This window comes from Acanthochromis polyacanthus, chromosome 13 (genome assembly GCF_021347895.1).
Source record: "Acanthochromis polyacanthus isolate Apoly-LR-REF ecotype Palm Island chromosome 13, KAUST_Apoly_ChrSc, whole genome shotgun sequence".
Taxonomy (NCBI): Eukaryota; Metazoa; Chordata; class Actinopteri; family Pomacentridae; genus Acanthochromis; species Acanthochromis polyacanthus.
Window position 1 is genome coordinate 35,707,138 of NC_067125.1, and position 20,857 is coordinate 35,727,994.

The 20,857-nt window shown below is 41.3% G+C and overlaps 3 protein-coding genes across 5 annotated transcripts in view; 2 read left to right on the forward strand and 1 right to left on the reverse strand.

The window, feature by feature from the left end:
- Positions 1 to 4,754, forward strand: part of sipa1l3 (signal-induced proliferation-associated 1 like 3) — a 77,196-nt gene extending 72,442 nt beyond the window's left edge. For all 3 annotated transcript variants that reach the window (XM_022221081.2, XM_022221074.2, XM_051957950.1), the window contains one exon: positions 685 to 4,754. In XM_022221081.2, coding sequence (XP_022076773.2) covers positions 685 to 879 — 195 coding nt within the window. In that variant the 3' untranslated portion in view covers positions 880 to 4,754. The remainder of the gene's footprint in view (positions 1 to 684) is intronic.
- Positions 4,755 to 5,709: 955 nt separating this feature from the next.
- LOC110970767 (ribonucleoside-diphosphate reductase large subunit) lies at positions 5,710 to 11,670 on the reverse strand. Its single transcript, XM_022221093.2, has 4 exons — positions 11,463 to 11,670; positions 7,080 to 9,061; positions 6,292 to 6,480; positions 5,710 to 6,190 (listed from the first exon to the last, which is right to left on the reverse strand). The coding sequence occupies exons 1-4, from the start codon at positions 11,479 to 11,481 to the stop codon at positions 5,999 to 6,001; spliced, it is 2,382 nt and encodes a 793-aa protein (XP_022076785.2). The 5' UTR covers positions 11,482 to 11,670; the 3' UTR covers positions 5,710 to 5,998.
- A 1,506-nt stretch (positions 11,671 to 13,176) lies between these two features.
- Positions 13,177 to 20,849, forward strand: qpctla (glutaminyl-peptide cyclotransferase-like a). The gene is made up of 7 exons (XM_022221052.2): positions 13,177 to 13,920; positions 15,668 to 15,814; positions 15,903 to 16,196; positions 16,605 to 16,766; positions 17,038 to 17,137; positions 17,217 to 17,333; positions 19,691 to 20,849. The coding sequence occupies exons 1-7, from the start codon at positions 13,702 to 13,704 to the stop codon at positions 19,834 to 19,836; spliced, it is 1,185 nt and encodes a 394-aa protein (XP_022076744.1). The 5' UTR covers positions 13,177 to 13,701; the 3' UTR covers positions 19,837 to 20,849.
- Positions 20,850 to 20,857: the final 8 nt, after the last annotated feature.

Here is a 20,857-nt window from a genome sequence, read left to right on the forward strand (position 1 = left end):
ACTGAAGTTTAATTTCTTTGATTACCTATATACAAAACTTAAAGAGCTTGGGATCAGCATGTCTAATAATTTTCCAAGTTGATACAGATGTTTTCCAATATTGATGACCTTATAAACTAGAGATATTTTACTCCTTAGATTTTAAATTTCCATATTTGTTTCCTGTCTGTCTGCAGTTCAATAAAAGCTTCCAGAAGTTTTGTCATGTGACTGTTGGTCACTGTTGAGTCTGTTACAGCTTCTTGATTGCATCGAGGAACACAGAATTTTATGTTTTTCAAAAACTATTTCAATCAAACAATTTATTTTTTTTGCAGAAATGTGAAGTGTAGAATAAAGTGATTTTGATTAAATGTCACAATTTTCAGCTTTGTCCAGACTGACCATTGTATCACAGATGAGTAGTTCAAGGACGGTTGGAAAGTTCAAAATTCTCCATTTCTCTCTGTTTGGAGAGAAAAGTTTCTGCCTCTGATAAGTTTTCATTGTCATTTTGGCAATTTTGCAAAGACAGCATGACTTTCAAACCTGCTGGTAGATTTGAGAGTTCAGAAGGTTAAATTTAGCTTATAATCGTATTACTATAATTTCTTTGAATATTACTTTAGTAAATAGCTTGGGCCACTATCTGTGCACACTGAACTCTCCTCATCTTCCCTGTGTTCTCCATCTCTCTACCTGCAGGAGAAGAAGGATAAAGTGGTTCTGCTGGCGGAGATGGCCAACCTGAGAGAGAACAACCAGCGCCTGCAGGAGGAGAGCCAGACGGCCAGCGAGCAGCTGCGTAAGTTCAGCATGCTCTTCACAAACCTCGACAAAACGGCCAGCGACCACGAGGGCCACTACGTAACGCATGAAGCTGACTCACAGAGGGAGTGATCGACGGCTGCAGAAGAAGAGCGTGAGATTCAGGCCAGAGGGGAGGGACAGAGTGAGAGTACCCATGACTCCTTGCACTCGCTGGAGCGGCAGAGGACACGGCGATGTCTGCCTCAGCTTCCACTGGACGGCCTTAAACCAGAGACGACGACAAAAGGACGATCTGGATTTTAAAATTGTAACACTCGGAGAGCCTGCAGAGACCCTCCCTCTCTACACCCTGAGCCTGTTTATTTTTCTAAACTGATGTGAAGACGTCTTACGTCCGTGTTATTTACATAAATCTAGAAATACATAATGCTACTATGCCAGAGGAGCGAGCAGGAGAGGAGATCCTGACTGTTTTAGAGAACACTACATCACCTGGAGAGGCCTAATACTGTTCCTGCAGCCAATCAGCCAAAAAGACACTCATTAGACTGCATCTCCCAGAATGCACTAGAAGTAATGGAAGCTCTACAGACATGGTACTGTTGGTTGATGCCTGTGTGGTACAATTCTCATGTATCAATATTCTCAACATTGTACTGATATTATGTAACAGTCGTACTAAAGAGGTGTGAGTGTGTGTAACTGGTGGTACAATACTCAGAAACGTTGGGGCACAACGGCGCCTGTGCTCGAGGAAGATGCGTTTTATTCCTTCGGTGTGAGTGTTAGAGTGTTATGTGTCTGTTAAAGGACAACTGAGTGATGAACAAACTTGTTTACTGTAATATGAAACTCGTGGGCCACAATATTTTTCTGTCCGTGTTTACATGGATAAACTGCGGCCCACAGATGTGAAACAAGCCATCAGCGTGTCGAGTAAATGGTCGATGTCACAAAGCTCAGCGATCACAGCAGCATCATATCTCTGACATAGTGACCTGTTTTGATTTAATGTCCACTGTTCTCAGCAATGCCCTGTCATCTCAGATCAAACTGGATCATTATTTTAACCTTGAAGTTTTTGTTTGTGGTGCAGCATTTTGAGAATTACGCTTTCTGGAGGCGCATCAGATGAGAAGACTGATGACTATAGAAGCACTTTGCATTCCTTATTTTTAAGTATGTCTTACTATAAAATACTAGAATATAATTATATCTCATAATTGTGAGAGAAAAAGTAGTTGTCAATCATCACTGTACTTGAAAGGACCGGGGTGATGGTGCTAAATGATTTAATGTAATTATTATGAGCTGGAATATCAAAATTATGTGTATTTAAAAAAAAAAAAAAGTTACTTCTGTGAGCAGATGTGAACTCTTAAATGAGAAGCGTAATCTCGCCATGGATGCTGAAAGTTGTGGTGTGAGCTGCAACACGAGTCCCATTTTAGCATATATTTGTTTACATATTTAAAATGAAGTACACCAAGCTAACTATTCACAGTTTATCCTGCAGTTTAATGCACTGACAGCCACTGAATTACTGTGATGATGAAGAAATGTTAAAAACCAGATGATTCTCAGGCGAGCTCTGACGCATTCCAATTCATCCCCCGTAAGCTTTTTTTTTTTTTTGCACATTGTGAGATAATTTAACATTATGAGTTAAAGTGTTATAGTTCTTTTTCTTTTATCAATGCAACATGCTTCCATAGTTTTCACTCACTTTAATGTCTTTCTGTTAATAATAAGAGCCTGAGCGATGCATCATATTATCTGCATATACACACCAAAAGATGCTTGAGGTCATTTAGAAATAGCATCATAACACAGTTTGTCCAGCAGAACAGCTGCATCTGTTTTTTTGTAACACACTCAGCAGTGTGTGCAGCACATGTAGCAGAGCAGGTACAGCAGCTGAGCAGACTTTGGTGCGGAGTCAAGTCGTGTGTTCACAGTAAGCTGCTAACCAGTTTGAGAAATACGTGGCTGGAAAGTTATTCAACCATGCCGACATAATGTCCCTTCTTAATATTCCGCATATGAAAATATATATATATATATATATATATATATATATATATATATATATATATATATATATCAGCGTTTTCTACACTGCCGAAGTCTTGCATTGTCCGTTGCTCTAGAGATGAGGCTACAAACAGGAAATGGTTATCAGTTTGGTTAGCTAAAGTAGCAAAAACTGTCTGCTGGCACCTCAAGGTTCCTGTTTAACACTATATCTACAAACTGAATTAAAAACACAACAGTTCATCACTTTATTTACTGATAACCTTTGGCTACTAGCTTCCTGGAGTTGTTGCTGGTTGCCTGATCAGCTTTTGTTAAGATCTGTAACATTCTCATGAGCTGGATTTTAAACACCAAACATGGTGCGCTGAACATATTCATCTCTAAAAATAAAGGGTGCTCGCTGCTCAGTAGAATTTGTAACACTAGACACAAAAAGCAGCATCAATCTTCTCATCTGCTCTCAGCTAATAAGCGTAATTCCTCAAAATGTGAAGCTAAATCTGTATTTCTACTCCAAATGAAGCTGTCAGCTGTAACGTGTGCTTAAAGGAAACATACTGTACATGAACGTCTCTCAGCGACACTGAAGCTCCTTCTTATCAGAACCGGTCTGTTTGTGTGTGTGAGAGGATTTGTCCCTGTGTTCTGTGATAAATGACCACAGGAGACACTATTTATACTGCTAGCTTGCTTAACGACGTTGTCTACTATATCTATTTTTCATACAGAAGTGTGCTGTTTGAATGCTGGTACTGAACGGACAGTACATCCCTGCAGAGGATCAATTTTCCCGTTCCAGTTTCTGATAAAGCTACTCGTTGATCATCTCGCTTTGCTCTGTATGAAGGTTTCCTCTTTAATCCGACTGGATCCGGTTGTTTAAACTTTCCAACCCACTCAGGTTCTTCAAGATGCTGTTAATGACACTAAATCTGATCAGATGGGGGCGGCTGAAGGGAGTTGAATCCCTGCTGTTTGTACCACTTCTGGCATCCCTTTAATATTTCTGGGTGTGTTTTGGTCAGCAGGATTGGTGTTTAATTTGCTGGATAAGCCAAAAACAGACTGTTCTGATTGAGAAGTTTGTTAATCGTTTCTCAACTGCTTTTGACTCTCTGGACATGCTGTGATAAAGGACTTTCCTCCATGTTCCTACTATGGGAAACACTTCTTTTTCACTAAGAGGACACCAGTGTCGTATTCTGACTCGGAGCTGAACAAAAAAACTTCTGCTTCAACACCAGCTTCCTTTAACCCTCTACGGCTAATTCCACAGCTTCAAGACGGACTGTTTTCATCCCGGTGACTGTGGGTTCAGACTTGACTTTACTTCACGAGGTTGTCATCAGCTTCTTCCCTTCATATATAGCTGCCACGTTTAACAACCAAGTCGACACACTCCTGTTATTCCTCCAACTGGAAATCCTTCGTTCACGCAGCTTCGCAGGTGGAGCTGTGATTTTACTATCGTCATATCGTCTTAATCTTTAGTTTGCTTATGTTAAAGGGGCAAGGTTTCTTTTTATATATATAAATCTTGTTCATGTTATGTATAATTTTAAGCTATTTATAGCATACATGGCGCCCCCTGTTGAACAAATCAATAATGCATTAATAATGGTAATATTGTATGACTAGTTTTGTTTTTTTTTAGATGTTAAATATTTTTATAATTTATTTTTTAACCTGTTGGCCACTGTTGCAGACATTAGTGAAGAAGAGAGGGTACTGTGTTTTATTTGTGATTTCTGTACAAAACTGATTTCTATGATTCTTTTTCTTTTTTTTCGGGTTCACGTTTCGTCTTCGTGCGTCGGTGCTTTCTGCATGCGGCAGGGGTACGCGAAGCTACGGCGAAAAAGTTTGGTTTTCTTTGCGTTGTAATAATAACTTGTACATTTAAAAGTGTAAATTATGTTTTCATTATTTTATAAAAAAAATATATTAAAAATAAGTATCAAAACGTGCAGATTTTTTAAAATGAGTTTTTTTTTACCACCAAGGTATCCAAGTGGTCGCATTGAGTGTGACAAATGTTTGATTTTTACAATTGTTTTGTGTAAAAACATAAAAATGTAATAAATATATGAAGATTTTAAAAAGTAGCACTAGTAGAATAGCATTATTTTAATGCTAATCAGTACAAAAAACTATATACTGACAAACAGCACATCTTTATATGTGAGAAATTTGAACCAGAATTTGCCACTGTTGGTCTTTTGTCAGACGATTCATCATTTTAGTAAAAAAGTTTAACTGAAACTGTGCAGGTGTCTAAACATTCTGCAACAAAATCCATGAGCGACTATGCAGCTGATCAATTATTTGTACATTTTGATGGAGAAATTCAAATCATTTTCTGATTCCAGGATCTTAAATGTGAGACGTTTCCTTCTTACATGACAGTAAATGGATTGCTTTGGATTTTTAATCACATCTGATGACGTTTTAAGGATGCTTTGGTTGCAGTCGAACTGAAGAGTCAAAAATTACAGCTGTCTCCAACACGCTTTTCATTGACTCAGATTAGAAAAAAAAAAAGTCAAGGAAATGTGTGAAGAATAGACACCAGCTTTTATCCACAGTCTGTGTCAAATGTTTAACTTCACGAATGTTTGCAGTTTGGGCTTCATTTATTTTAACCTCCCTCTTTAAAATAGCGCTGAATATGAGCTCTCCCCAGTTTAGAAACTGTCTGGGTGTATCGCTCTGTGCATCCTGTATGGAAGCAGATAAGTAAAAAGATGCTTCCTTGACATTCAAGGAGCTCGACTTGGTGTTTTCATTCAGGAAAATTCAAGCTTAGAGAAAGTTTTCAACTGTAAACTGCTGCTGCTATATTTCAGTCCTCAGTGTAGTGAAAGACATTTAAGTCAATTCTGAAAATAACTACAAATCAAAACTAAAACCGCATTCAACAACTTGCATATACAACCTTTATTTTCTATCACAAGGCCATTTCATCCTCAACATAAAATACATTTTGCAGTACATGTGTGTAATAAGTGCGGTCTCCCATTGGTGTAAGTGAGCTGACAGGACACTAATTTTTAATAAAATTAATTCTATACAATCTGTCAACAGTGCATCAGTGAGAAAATGGTCAAGTTTGAACAGTTGAAGTGTTTAGAACTATCAGGCACTTCGATCACAGCTCCACCATCAAGTCACAGCAGGTGTTTTGAATCTGAGCAGGTGAGAATGAAGACGTTTAAGAGCCGCACATGAGGCACTCGTCTCTGTTCTCCAGAGAACACACCATGGCCGCCGTGTTTCGCTCTTTGACTTCCTGCTCCGAGTCTTTGGCCGGCGGCGCCTCCTTCAGCTTCTCCTTGTTCAGGGTGAACTGGATGGGGTTGGCGGCGGGCTTCGTCCTCAGGTAGTACATTCCTGTCTTCAGACCCTGCAGCGAGAAAGCGTCGATTTAACACATTTTTACTTCGATGACAACCAGTTTTAACTCTTCATCCTCCTCCTCCTCCTCCTCCTCTAGGCGTCTCTCACCTGCTTCCAGCCGTAGAAGTGCATGCTGGTCAGTTTGCCGTAGTTGGGCTCTGCGATGTGGATGTTCAGCGACTGGCTCTGGTCGATGTAGGCGCCACGGTCGGCCGCCATCTTTAGTATGGTCTTCTGGGAGATTTCCCACACGGTTTTGTAGAGCTGCTTCAGGTCGTCTGGGATCTCAGCGATCTCCTGTCAAAATAAAATGCATCAGAAATGAGGTTTTTTTGCTCATCTGAAGCGTTAAAATCAGAACAGCCACCATCCCAAAGCTGTAGGGACTTTATCAGCTCATCCCAGTAGTTAAAATAATGATTTCAACTGGGCTCTGGGAAGTAACAGAACAGAAAACCATTTTTGTAAAAATAAAAACCCAGGCAGATTAACAATATAATAATAAATCAACAGGAAGGATAGCAGTAGCATTTATGTGTGAAAATAGATACAGCTTAAGACTTTCAAGCTTTTTGTCCATAACGTCAAATGTTTTTGGCATTTTTGTTTAAAATTCAAATAATTTTTAGGTCACACATGGCAAAGAAAAGCTGCAATTTCTCACATTTGTAAATCTGGAAATGTTGCTTGAAATGTAGAAACCAGCTGCCAATTAATCCTCTTTCAAATTATTCATTGCAGCTCTAATCTGAACAAACTAATGCAGAGATTTTTTCTCTTTTCTTGCTCTGAAAATAACGAGCCCGTTTAAATGTGATCGCTCAAAAACCAACAATGTAAGCAAAACAATGCATCTTGAGGACTTGTATAGTGTTTATTTCCTGTGATCTTGTTACCTGAATGGATCCGTTGTGAGCGATCAGCTGGTTCTTCATCTCCTCGTTCCACAGTCCTCTCTCCGTCAGGTCTTTGAGCAGATGAGGGTTGACGATCTGAAACTCTCCCGACAGAACCCTGCGGGTGTAGATGTTGCTGGTGTAGGCTTCGATGGACTCGTTGTTGCCCAGGATCTGGGCGGTGGAGGCTGTGGGCATCGGGGCCAGCAGCAGGCTGTTCCTCACGCCATGTTTGGCGATTTTCTCCTTCAGCAGCTTCCAGTCCCAGAGATCGGTCGGCGTCTTCTCCCACATGTCGTACTGCAGGATGCCCTTGCTGACCGGGGAGCCCTCGTACGTCTCGTAGGGGCCGAGCTCGGCCGCCAGCTCGCAGCTCGCCTCCAGAGCGGCGTAGTAAATGGTTTCGAAGATGTGGATGTTGAGCAGTTGAGCCTCTGGGCTTTCAAACGGGTGACGCATGAGAATGAAGGCGTCGGCTAAACCCTGGACTCCGATTCCGATCGGCCTGTGGCGCTTGTTCGAGTTCTCGGCTTCCGGTACCGGGTAGTAGTTGATCTCGATAATCTTGTTCAGGTTTTTGACGATTACTTTGGTCACATATGCCAGTTTCTTAAAATCAAAAGTCCGCTCTGGGGTGACGTACATGTTGAGGGCGATGGAGGCCAGGTTACAGACCGCTACCTCGTCCTTGCTGGTGTATTCAACAATTTCGGTGCACAGGTTGCTGCACTTTATGGTGCCCAGATTCTGCTGGTTGCTCTTCCTGTTGCAGGCGTCTTTGTACAGCATGTATGGCGTTCCAGTCTCTGTCTGCGACTCAATGATGGCGTACCACAGCTGCTGAGCCTTCACCACACGCTTGGCCTTGCCCTCCTTCTCATACCTGGTGTAGAGCTTCTCAAACTCCTCCCCCCAGCACTCATCCAGACCAGGGCAGGCGTTGGGACACATCAGAGACCAGTCCTGGTTGCTCTCCACTCTCTTCATGAACAGATCAGGGATCCACATGGCGTAGAAAAGGTCTCTGGCCCTCTGCTCCTCCTTTCCTGTGTTCTTCTTCAGCTCCAGGAAGTCGAACACGTCAAAGTGCCAGGGCTCTAGGTACATGGCGAAGGCTCCGGGTCTCTTGTTGCCCCCCTGGTCGACGTAGCGTGCCGTGTTGTTGTAAACTCTCAGCATGGGGACGAGCCCGTTGGAGTTTCCGTTGGTGCCAGAGATGTAGCTCCCTGTAGATCTGATGCAGCTGACCGCCACACCGATGCCTCCAGCTGACTTGGAGATGAGGGCACACTGCTTCAGCGTGTCGTAGATGCCTTCAATGCTGTCGTCCTTCATGGCGAGCAGGAAGCAGCTGGACAGCTGAGGCCTGTTGGTCCCAGCGTTGAAGAGAGTCGGGGAGGCGTGGGTGAACCACTTCTCTGACAGCAGGTTGTAGGTCTCAATCGCTGCATCGATATCCGTCTTGTGGATTCCTACAGAGACTCTCATGAGCATGTGCTGCGGTCGCTCGGCCACTTTGCCGTTGATCTTCAGCAGGTACGAACGCTCCAGAGTCTTGAAGCCGAAGAAGTTGTAGGAGAAATCTCGGTCGTAGATTATGGCCGAGTTGAGTCGGTCTTTGTTTTCTAGAACGATGTCAAGTGTCTCCTTGGAGATCATAGGTGAGTGGCGTTTGTTCAGGGGGTTGATGTAGTTGTACAGGTCCTCCATCACGTCGCTGAACACTTTCTTAGTCTCTTTGTGCAGGTTGGAGACGGCGATCCGAGCAGCGAGGATGGCGTAGTCGGGGTGTTTAGTTGTGAGCGTGGCGGCGATCTCTGCTGCCAGCGTGTCGAGCTCCACAGTGGTGACTCCGCTGTACAGACCCTGGATCACCTTCATGGTGATCTGGGCCGGGTCCACAAAGTCAGAGTTCAGCCCGTAGCAAAGCTTCTGGATGCGAGAGGTGATTTTGTCGAACATGACGCGTTCCTGGCGTCCATCTGAAAAACAATACACACACACAAAAAAAAATCTGTCAGCTTAAGCAACATAATTTAAAGGTACTAACAAAAAAACTGGTGAAATGTTTATATGCATTAGTTAAGAGATCCAGTGAGGTCAAGAAATGTAAATAATTAGATGTATTTTATATAAAGGAAACTCATATCAAACAGTCCTATTTTAATGGTGAGCTTTGGTCTGTACACTTTATTAAAGTAACATTTATGCATCAGATGACATTAGGCATCGCCTCTAGTTCTCTTTTCTCAGGCATACTAATGGGACTTTTGAACCAAAGAGCACAATATCTCAAGTTCTGCTACATTTGACATCCTTTCATTGTTGTAACGGCGAAATGAGGGCACAAACTGTTTCACTCTAATTGGTCTGATTTGAACTATCATTTTTTTTGACAGTGATTTTGGCCTTGAGTTGGTCAAATACATAATTAACTGCTTTTTTTTTTTTTTTTTAAACTGTCAAAACTCTGTTACCTTATTTCCTCCTCTGTGGCAGTAAACTAAATATCTTTGAGTTGTAAACAAAACGAGACATTTCAGAGCATTATGTTGGGTTTTGGGAAACATGGATTGGCAATTTTCACCATTCTCTGACATAATATTGTCAAAATGACTAAGAAATGAATCCAGAAAATATGAAACATTAAACATTACTTGCACAACTAGTGTCGTCTATTATGATTTCACTTCTGTTCTAGGGCAGAAAAAGTTAATTGAAATATCATCAGAATTGCAACATGGCCAAATGCAATATTCAAACACAGGAATTGCAATTTTTGGGCAAAAATGTAAAATCTGTCAATAAATACTGATAGAATTAAAGCAGTGTGATGCCACAGAGATTCAAAATTGTCTGTTACAGAAACAAATTATACAATCACAATATTTTATTTTCTTTATTCAACTGATTTTCATTCCTACTGCAATCCCAATCCATCACAATATCTGTCAATAATAATCACAATATGATTATTATGTTTTTGCATATTCCTCAGCTCGGTTCTTTACCTTACAGTGGATAACAGCATCACTTGTTTGTAACACTGTCAAGAATGGAAAGAGTTTAACTTTATGGAAAATAACACCTTTGAATCACTACTAACAACAGTGCAGGTCTGACTGAACTCAACTTTTACAGTGCATGTATACAAATTGGATAACTGATAAACTCGATCTTTATCTTAAAAAAAAAAAAGACAGCTCCTTGGATTTGAAAATTGCTCTTTTACCCATGTTTTGTTTTAATTCTCAGATATAGCTTGTGAAAATAAACTCAACCACATGACAATGATGTTAAAAGGTCTAGTATAGTTGTAAAATCAGGGTTTCCTCTTCTTGACAAACAAAAATGCTCGATCCCTGCATTTATCAAACAGTTTTCTGACATCTGTTTTTAAAATGTGGTCACTGTCAGTCCAATACTTGCTTCTCTTCTGTGCATTTCATGTATGAATACAGGTACATGTCCAACCGGAACCCCACTGAGGTCCACACACATGCAGGTGGGCCTAAAATCTTAGCTTTTGGCGCCATGTGCAACAAAGGCTCACAGCTGAGTCCATAAACAACACCTTTTTGGAAAAACGAGCTCTGAAGGAATACTGGTCAACTCGTGCGTATGCAAACTCGTGCGTAAGATAAGATAAGATCGACTTTATTGATCTCACAAAGGAGAAATTTACTGTTACAGGGCGTATTCCAACATCGTGCGTATTGAGTGAATGTAAAATCAGTGTTTTATTATTTCTATCCCTACCCCTGTTTCTTTTTCCCTAACCCTAACCTCGTAACCCTTATTTTATCTTTCTTCTCTTACCCTTTTTCTTTTGATCCTTACCCCCGTTCACTTTTCCCTAACCGCTCATTCCTTATTTTATGTTTTTCTATTTGCTCTTTCTTTATTCCTACCCCTACCCCTGTTTTCTTTTGCTAACCCTAACCTTTCTCACTCCTAATCTAATTTTTAACCCTAATTGCTTATTTTTTCCTATACGCACGAGTTGACCAGGTACCCCCTGAAGCTACATTTTAACGTCGACTTTTGTTCAATGGACAGCAGCTGATGGAGCAAAAATTTCTGAAATGACAACCCAACTTTACTTAGCTGAGTAAAACGCTGACCGTGTGGCTGGAGTCTGCTGGTTAACTAGCTAAAGGTTAACTCACAACTAGCTTAACTGCTAGCTAATGTTAGCCAACAGGCTGGTTTAGCTATTCGAACAAGGCCTGTAAGTTCCTGTCTTGTGATATAACTTCTGATCAATCGAGCTGAAACACCGTAAGAGTCGGTGTCGCTTCATAATAACCGGAGAAACAACTTCGCTGGCAGTGGAGCTAAATGAGGCCTGCAGTTCCATAGCAACGGAAACACACGGCTTACCTCGCTTTATCACATGCATGCTGGCAGACTGTGGTGTTACTCCTCTCCAGAGAAAACAGCAGCTCTCCAGCTACAGCTTCAACCTCTCCGCGGTATCAGAAGATGCGGCTGAACACAAGCTCCGGCCAGGCTCCAGGAGAAAAGCGCGAATGACTCCAAAAATCCCGCGAACGGTGTATTTGTACGGAAGGCGGAACCGTCGGGAGAGGAGACCTACAAGCATATCCAGCCAATCAGCAACAAGAGAAGGCGGGATGTAGAATCCGAGGGCCAATCACAGCAGTGTTAGAAAGCCTATTTCCCTTTCCGGTCTTCAAATCTGGCGGGAGACAGAAGTAGGTCATGTAACAGGTTTGTTTTTGTTCTGTCGTAACCTCATAAAAGGCACAAGAATGTATGCACTTTATGCTCTTACACAATTATTTTTATAGTGACTGTGCTACAGATACACTCACAGACACTTCTAGAAAACGTAAACTAAAGGAAAGAAGGAAACAGAGAGGAAAAAATGAAAAGGAAACAAGATTAATTAAAAGCACACAACATTATATGTCATATTACACTCACTTTATATGATTCAGCTAGTACATATTAGTTACTGATGTATGAAAATGTTTGTCAAATTGAGGATTACATAATTTCATGCAGTACTGTGATGTATGTATGATAAACAGTAAAAATTATGAAATAAAGTCACTGGAAATAAATAAACATGGTATTGTGAATAAATAAAAGTAGTGTTTAAAATATGTACTTCATAAATGTATTTATTTTATTGTTACATTTATTTACATATTTATTGTCTTGTTCATTTATTTCAAGCATATCCATGTTTATTTATGTAATAAGATTAAATATTTATTTAATAAGATATAAAGGACAAACCACAACTACACAAGATAGGACGAGACGGGACGGGACGGAGCATGGCATGGCATGGCATAGCATGTCTGAATTGTTGCTTGTGCTGTACGTCGCTTTGGACAAAAGCGTCTGCTAAATGAAATTGCAGAATTGTAGAATTGTAGCATGGCAGGACAGTACAAGACCACACAAGACAAGACCACAGAGGAAAAGACAATAGAGGACCACACAAGATAAGACAGGATATGACATGGCATGACAAGACGAGACAGGAAAAGACAAGACCGGACAAGACGAGGCGAGATAGACATTTGTAATGTGAAAAATACAGTGTGCGAAGCTAAGTTATATGCATATCTAAAATCTCAATATTACTCTGCTCTACTCTACAAGACTATACTATATAAACATATGAAACATATACACATGTAGCACTTAATATTGTTTTATTTTAAATGTTGGAAAGTAATAAACATTAGTTATATATAAAGCAAAATATACAATATAGAAAATATACAGTGTGCAAAATAACATGTATCCAGTGTCAAAAACATGCATATCTATAATCTAAATATAGCACAAAAATAGAAAAAATCTATATAAACATAATTTCATATATTAATTTTGAAAGATGTTCTTCTGCCAGATGTTGCTAAAATTATATCAAACATTGGCGGTACATAATAAAATATAATTAGATGAGTAAAGTACAAGATGAGTATGTAGAACTGTTTTTTATGTGTCATATTTTTGCATTTTATTGTATTTATTATTTTTTGGGTGTTTCTTGTTTTTGCAGTAGCTCCTCTCCTGGTCGGTAGGGGGCAGTAACGCTCCACATAGCTGTTCTCCAGCCATCATTAGAGCCTCAAAGAAGTATTACCATTAGATTACTACAGGGGATGTCCCACGACGAGAACTCGAAACATTTCAACCGTTTTTACTGTGCTTCTGCACAGGGAGAGAGGCACAGTTATGACAACTTTGTTACATGGCTGTTTTAATGTGGTTTTTCTCAACAATAGCGCAGCAGTGAAGAGCTGCTCGTTGCTAAACGACAGAAGCTACGGAGACGGGATGAAGCAGTTTCTGCTTAAATTCTGACTAAAAATCGATTAACTTCACAGAAACGGCACGAAAAGTCAGCCATGTCTTCAAACCACCGGGCTCTCAGAGTCGCACCGGGCACTGGGGCCAGCAAACAGCGAGTTTCAGAAGCTAACGATGGGTTGCTGTGTTGAGGGAGGCTGTTGCAGATGTAACCGTCGAGCTGTTTCCCCCGGTGTCGCCTCTCTTCCTGTGTTTACTCCCTCCGACGGTTTGGACACGTAGCCGTTAAACCGACAGACAGCAGACAGACGCCGCTCCTTCAGACATGTCCAGGTCCAGTCGGCGGTACAAGCCTCTGCAGCAGAGCAACGGCGGCGGCTCCTTCCCCGGCTGTGACCGGGTGCGGATGCCTAGGGCCCGGGTCCTACTGCTGTGTCTGCTCGGCGTCCTGGTGCTTGCGGTGGTGTTGGGGGTCTACCTGTCCAACGACACCGCCGGGAGACAGTCGAGCCCCCTGCCAGCCGCAGATCTGACCAGAGAGAGGGTAAGAGCAGAGACAGGAGCAGAAACAAACCTTAAAGCTTCACATGCACACAGTGGGAGTGTTTTGTTATGATTATTTTTTAATTATGAATACACTTCAAATTTATGAAATTAAAACCAGAGACTGGGGGTGGAAATGCATTTACTCACGTACTGTACACATGTTGCATACTTTTATTTTTTTCTAATCCAGTACAGTTAGTTGACAGCTGCAGTCAGTATTTACTTTGAAGATCAAGGTTTTGCTTGCAGAGTTTATCATGATTTTTTAAAAATAAGATGCATTGCTGCACATTAAAGTTACCATTATAACAACGACTATGATAATTCAAACATACAGTATCACTCTCAGCAGTACAAGAAGTGCGTTTACTTTCAATACTTTAATTTAAATAAGAATAGTTTAAGCCTGAGATTAAATTATTTGTCAGTTATGTTGATATTCTAAATAAGAGAAGTATAAATCATTTGATTCCAGCTTCTTAAATTTTAAGATTTTTTTTTTTTTTTGGGGGGGGGGGGGGGTTGTGAACAAAACAAGACATTTCAAGAGGTCATTGGAAAACACTGAAACTTCTCACCATTTTCTGTCATTTCATAGAAAAACAATCAGCAGTTTAGTGGACAATAGAATATTTTCTAGTTGCAGGGCAGTTGTGGGCTTTATTGATTTCATTTGCCTCTTCTTTGACCTAAAAATGATAACAGTACCATTTGTTTGTAGCACTGTCAAGAATTCAAAGAGTTAGATTTCTTGGAAAATAACATTTTGCTTTATTACTGACAGCTGTGTGGGTCATACTGTGAACTAAACTTTGGCAATTCCCGATACTGGAAAATCAAATAATAGCCTCTTCCACTACTATTTAGACCTAACATAAGCATTGTGGTGATACAGTCATAGTCATAGAAACCAGTATATTGATTATCTAAGTGAGTTATAATGAAAATATTACCAATGTATGATTGTATGATTGAGAGCTGAATATATATTTTGGTGGCAGGAGGGCATCAAGTTAGGAAAATTGTGAAAGATATGTTTAATTTTTTACAACATTTTATATACTAAATGATCCATAGATCAAGCAGAAGAACAACGATTAATGAGTACTAAAAATAACTTTTAGATGCAAGCCTAGTACTGTTCCAAGCATTCCTCATAGTCGCCTAGCTGACCAGGTGCTGCCACTGATCATGTTTCCCACTGCAATCTGTTTCCATCCTTGTCTGAAAGCAGCCAAAATCTGTCCAACATATGCCCATTGCAGCTTCCAAGAGTCCAGGTTGAAATATTTCCCACACATATTTTATCTTACCAACAGTCCAAAACCCAAAGATATTCAGCTTACTATCATATATCATGATCAAAAGCATTACATCAATGTGTTAGTGACATGGTTAAAAATGGAATATTTAGTATTTCTGCTGAAATGGTTAATTAGTTATCTACCAAAATAGTTTCAGTATTTGTTTCAGCCTTACACTGGTCACCTTCTCGACTTAAACAAGTTTAACCTTCACTAAATATAACCTTTAGAGAAAGATGTAACAATACCAGCACAGAGAAACAGAATGATAGTATCAGGTCGATATGGAGAAAATATGTGTAAAGAATAAGGATCAGAGAGGATTTTTCAGATGTTGCAGAGACTTGCAGTACCTGGATTAGAAAACTTTGTATCTGGAACATGTTTGTGCTGCTGTTTGGGTTCACATTATGTTTTGTTCTGCCCTGTTCCCTCCTCCAGCTGTCCCACAAACCCAGTAAATGCTCCCAAGCTCAAATCCGCCGTCTGGCCTCTCAGGTGGATGGTACTCGCCTGTGGGAGACTCATCTGCGGCCCATCCTGATAGAGCGGCTCCCAGGGACGCAAGGCAGCCTGGCTGTACAGCAGGTGTGTGTACATATTTATAGAAACCATTATAGTTCCCTCTTTTCTACACATTCTCCCCTCATCTTAAACTCTCTGCTCCACTTCACAGCACATCACCTCCACCCTGTCCTCGCTGTCTGCCGGCTGGTCCATAGACCTGGACTCCTTCCAGTCTCCAACCCCTCGTGGTCAGGTCACCTTCACCAACATCGTAGCCACTCTGGACCCTACGGCCCCTCGGAGGCTGCTCCTGGCCTGCCACTATGACTCCAAGGTCCTGCCTCCAGACCCCCGGGCTCCAGAGAAGGTGTTTCTGGGGGCCAGTGACTCAGCAGTACCTTGTGCTATGATCCTGGAGCTCGCCACCTCTCTGGATGCTCAGCTTAGAACGTTCAAACATCAGGTACGTGTTGTCTTTATGTTACAGATGTATTGACGTCATGGCAGTTTGCAGAGGCTGAACTTCTGTTACAGACAAGTTTTGGTTCTGTATTTTACTTTCTTCCTGTGATAAAGAGTAAAACTCTGAGATGCTGACGAGAGTGTCCTTTTCTTATACTCTGGTTTCATCACTCTGCCTCTGAGGCTGCAGCATAGGTGAGAAAATGCTGACTCTAGCCCCATCTTTCAAATGCAGCACTATCTCTCCAGAGCCTGTGATTTATGCAGTTACTGTAGGATTACACACATACACACATACTCGAATACACACTGCGACAACACCGCAGGAGGAGAAACCGGGCCTAACTGCAGCTTTTTCTTAAGTGGATTTTAATTTCATTCCCTCTGCTTTCTTCCTGTTTCCTCTTAGAGACTCCCAGTGTCTCTTCAGCTTGTGTTTTTTGACGGTGAGGAGTCGTTTGAGGAGTGGACCGCTACAGACTCGCTTTACGGCTCTCGACACCTGGCCGAACGCATGGCTAATACGCCTCATCCTGCAGCCCCCTCACACGCCAACATGCTGCATGCTGTGGTGAGGAAACTGCAGACACAAACACATGTCCTCTGAGGTCATCCCGATCCAGACACGCTGAATTATACATGAAAAGGCAGATTTCAGCAGACTGCCTGAACAAACCAACGATAGCAGTTTTTATCATGTTATTATGGACTGACCCTGCTGCTGCTGAAGTGTCTGGATGCACAAGTGGATTAAATTTACAAACACAATTCTAGTTGCCGTTTCTAACTTTGTCACGCAGCATTTTCGTTTCCAGCCACTGATCTTTAAATTCTCTCTGCAGGACCTCTTTGTGCTGCTCGACCTGCTCGGCGGTCCAGATCCTCTGATTGCGAATCACTTTGACAACACGGCACGCTGGTTTGACCGCCTGATTGCTGCAGGTAAGTGCTGGCTGTAGCTCTGGCATTAATATTGAAATCCCTCCCTGCTGTATGCACTAACTCTGCCCTCACCCGTCAGAGAAGAGGCTCCATCGACAGGGTCTCCTGACGTCTCACCCCTCAGAGCAGACGTACTTTAGGAAGGACGTGTACCTCGGACCTGTGCAGGACGACCACATCCCCTTCCTTCATAAAGGTGAGTGGCGACAAAAAGAAAAGAGATCTCGGAAAAATATGTGTGTTCCAAGATTTTTGCCCCTAACCTGTTCTCTAGCATAAAACATTCTGTATTTCTAAAAAGGTATTGATCATACAGGAGAATTTTCCACCTTGATGGTGTGGAAAGCAAGACAAGAAACATGGCATATGACTAAATGCAGAGCTGCTTCTACACCAGTAGATCTGTTGTGTAGGACTAGATGTTGATATCCTTTCTTGCATGCGTGAGACACCTAAGACTCCGTGGGATGGTCGAGTGAGTGAGGGCGTCCTCTGGGTTATCAAGTGGGCGCCCTCCTTCATCGGTGTTTCGCTGATCGGCCCACGACACCTCCAGAGGGTTCAGCAGTGAATCCCAGCGTCCCAGGTTCAGCCCCTAGATGCCGTCTACTCACCTGAAGGCCCAGCTGGAGTCCTTTCTCTTCATCCACAGCCACTGACTTCCCTTTTCAGCATCTCTGGAGAGGTCCTTGATCGCCTGCTGGTGGGCCTTCCTGCATACTCCCATCTCCCAGAGAAGCCTACAAAGCCACTGCAGCCTACTTTGACTGGTCAGACCCTCACCTTCCAGCCTCAATGTTTTGCATCGGCGGAAAGCTCCATATTTCTCAGATTCTTGCACTCACAGGCCTCCTCTACTGAGCTCTCCCAGGGCACTGTGAGCTCGATGATGTAGACTTGTCTAAGCAAAGCTGACCATAGCACTAGGTCTGGTCGCAGGTTGGTGGAAGCGATCTCAAGTGGTAAGCAGAGCTTTTGGTCCAGGTCTACTAGAAGCCCCTCTCAACCGCTCTAACAGCTCTGCCTATCATTTCATACACACTAGTGTTCAAAGAAAGGGCCCCTTACACCCCTTAAAATGTTTATTGCTCTTCAAATAAATTGGCAATAATTCTTACAGATTCCTACATGCAGGCATTGATGTAGCATTCCTTGCTTGTCTCAGGATTGCCTTTAATTTAATTTTACATTTACAGTGATAAATCAAAGCACCGTTAGAGTTTCTGATAACATTTCAGCCATAAATAGAGATCCCTCGTTCATCCCCGTTAACAAAACTGTTCTATAAATGTTGTAAATGCTCATTTTGGAATATTTTGAGAGCACCTGTCCAATATTAGTTAGCACTGACTTAAATATGAATGAATATTTTGTTTGTTTCCAATTTGATGCTACTCATTAATGTAACATATCATAGTAGGAAAAAAAGGTTAGAAAGGTGAAATATCTAGATGATGCTCTTACATTAAAACATCAAACTACATGAAATCTAAAAATCTGCAACCTAATTAGCTTTGAAAAAATTGCAGAAATATTTTTGAATTACATGTAAACATAGCATCACAAATAACCATTCTATCTGTGGCTGCATCATTTCCATGGGCATGTTGAATACACAGAGCAGACCAGACGGTCTTTTTTCAACTCAGTTTTGGTTGTTATTTATAAAAGATGCTCTAAATATAGGTTAGGGGCTGTTATTTATTTAGTAAGCTAAGGGAAAATATTAGAAGTGCAGGTAGCAGCAGCCCTCTTTGGACAGAGATGCTATTCGCTTCCATTTTAGCACAAAATTAAAATGCTGTGAATTTACTTTGTCTGGGTTTGATGCTAATTTATTGGTATGTGTAATTAGAGCTACAGTCTTCAGGCAGGATAACATTTGGTAACATAATAGCATACATAATTAGAATATAGCATGTTAACAGTTGGATTTGAAATTATTTATGTAAAAAACCTCAAGCCATTTGTACTCAGACGTCTGAAACTGCTTGAAATCTGAGACTAGTAATGTATTTTGAATGGAAAATGAGGAGGAACCCTGCACCACATTCGCTTCCCTTCAGCAGCTCAATTTCAGCTCCAGACAGTGTTAGAAGGAATCACTCTGTCCTGTCTCAAAGCCACGATTAAACCCTGCACTCCAAACCATTTCCATCTCTCTGAGGACCTTGTGGTCTCGCTCTCCATTGAGCCTCTCCTCTGTTGTTGGTGCTACGTTCGTGGAATATACTCCCTACTGACGTCTGAAGAATAGACTCTCTGCCAAACTGCACCTTAAACCTTTAAGCACTTGTACTGTAGAAGAACCTCTTGCTGTTGTGGCTGTTTAATGCTTTTAATCAATTCTCCACAGACAAAAGCACCTTCTATATAAATATTGTGTTGTTTAATGTATTACATTGCAATATTATAGTGTGTGTTAGTGTGTTTACTTCTCCATTAATGCACTTTCCTCATTGAATACATTTTGTTCCCATTGACAGATCGTCTCTATGAGCATGTTCACTTTGTTGCATGCTGTCAGTCACCATCTTCATCTTTCCTATACAGGGGTTCCTGTGCTACATGTCATCGCCACTCCCTTCCCACAGTTCTGGCACACACTGGATGACACCGAGGAGAACATGCACCGACCGACTGTAGAGAACCTGACTAAGATCATGGCTGTATTTCTGGCTGAATACCTGGGCTTCTGAACAGTAAAACACAAATTTCTGTGCTTCAGGTTCGTACAGAATAAATGATGCATAACCAGGTGCACAAGAGAAGACTGGTGACATGACTAGACTGAAGTAGAATACCAGCTGAGCTTTACCAAAGACTCGTCCCTGCTGGACTGTCTTTGTTTTCATGTGATGGAGGAGTTGGACAATCTGCCTAAATGACATATGAAGTGGACTCTCATCGAAGATGTCAGTACAAGCTAATGAGGAGCAGCTGTTAAATGTGTCTGTGATTTTAAAAGCACTCTAAATTAATATTTTTGTTTTGTTCCTGTGAAAAAGAAAAGCCTTATCAGCCTTACTGATAGCTTACCCTGTGAATATGACGGCAATGCACTTTGTCTTAAAGACAGACTTGTAATCATCTGAGCTGCTGTGAACACTGTTCAGACAGTGATGATGGTGAATGACAGCTAGTTCATATCTGTGAATTATTTCTCCTGGTTATACCTTCAGATCAGTGAAGATCCTCTTAGCCTCGGCTGTTAACAAGCGCTAGCTACATAAACTAACATCATAATGATGTTATAAGTTAAGTCCAACACATGTTCCTTTCACACCATGCTAGACACGTAATCAAGTCTGTCATGAAGTTAAAATTATTTTATTCAATTTTGGGGAAGTTGTAAACACTGAGGAGCGTTGTTACTTCATAAATCCTGTAGCTTCTGCACTCAGTACATGTAACATTTTACCAGCATCATCTCGTCTCATCTTCCCTTTAACAAGCTGAAAAACCTGATTGTTCTAAATGTTTTGGTGCCGTGTGTGAACACAGTGTGGAAATCCACCGCAGGGCTTTACGGCACCTCTGTGAATGGAAATGTTGAATTTAATCCAGCCATATGATGCTTACTTTTAATGTCTGTCTTGTATGGTGTTCCGTGTATATTTAAGTCATGGTACGGTGTCTGCAAAGTCATGTTTTGGTAATAAACATGAGAAAATAGACTTTACATTAAAGAAGGAGAAACAAGATGCATCAACCAAGTGA

Excerpts from the sequence above, each read along its gene's own strand:
- LOC110970767 (XM_022221093.2), bottom strand. Across the intron at positions 6,481-7,079 it reads CTCACAACGGATCCATTCAG|GAGATCGCTGAGATCCCAGA; the intron begins GTAACAAGATCA and ends TTATTTTGACAG. Across the intron at positions 6,191-6,291 it reads ACTTCTACGGCTGGAAGCAG|GGTCTGAAGACAGGAATGTA; the intron begins GTGAGAGACGCC and ends TTCTCGCTGCAG.
- qpctla (XM_022221052.2), top strand. The coding sequence starts at position 13,702 with ATGTCCAGGTCCAGTCGGCGGTACAAGCCTCTGCAGCAGAGCAACGGC. Across the intron at positions 15,815-15,902 it reads GCAGCCTGGCTGTACAGCAG|CACATCACCTCCACCCTGTC; the intron begins GTGTGTGTACAT and ends TCCACTTCACAG. Across the intron at positions 16,197-16,604 it reads TTAGAACGTTCAAACATCAG|AGACTCCCAGTGTCTCTTCA; the intron begins GTACGTGTTGTC and ends GTTTCCTCTTAG.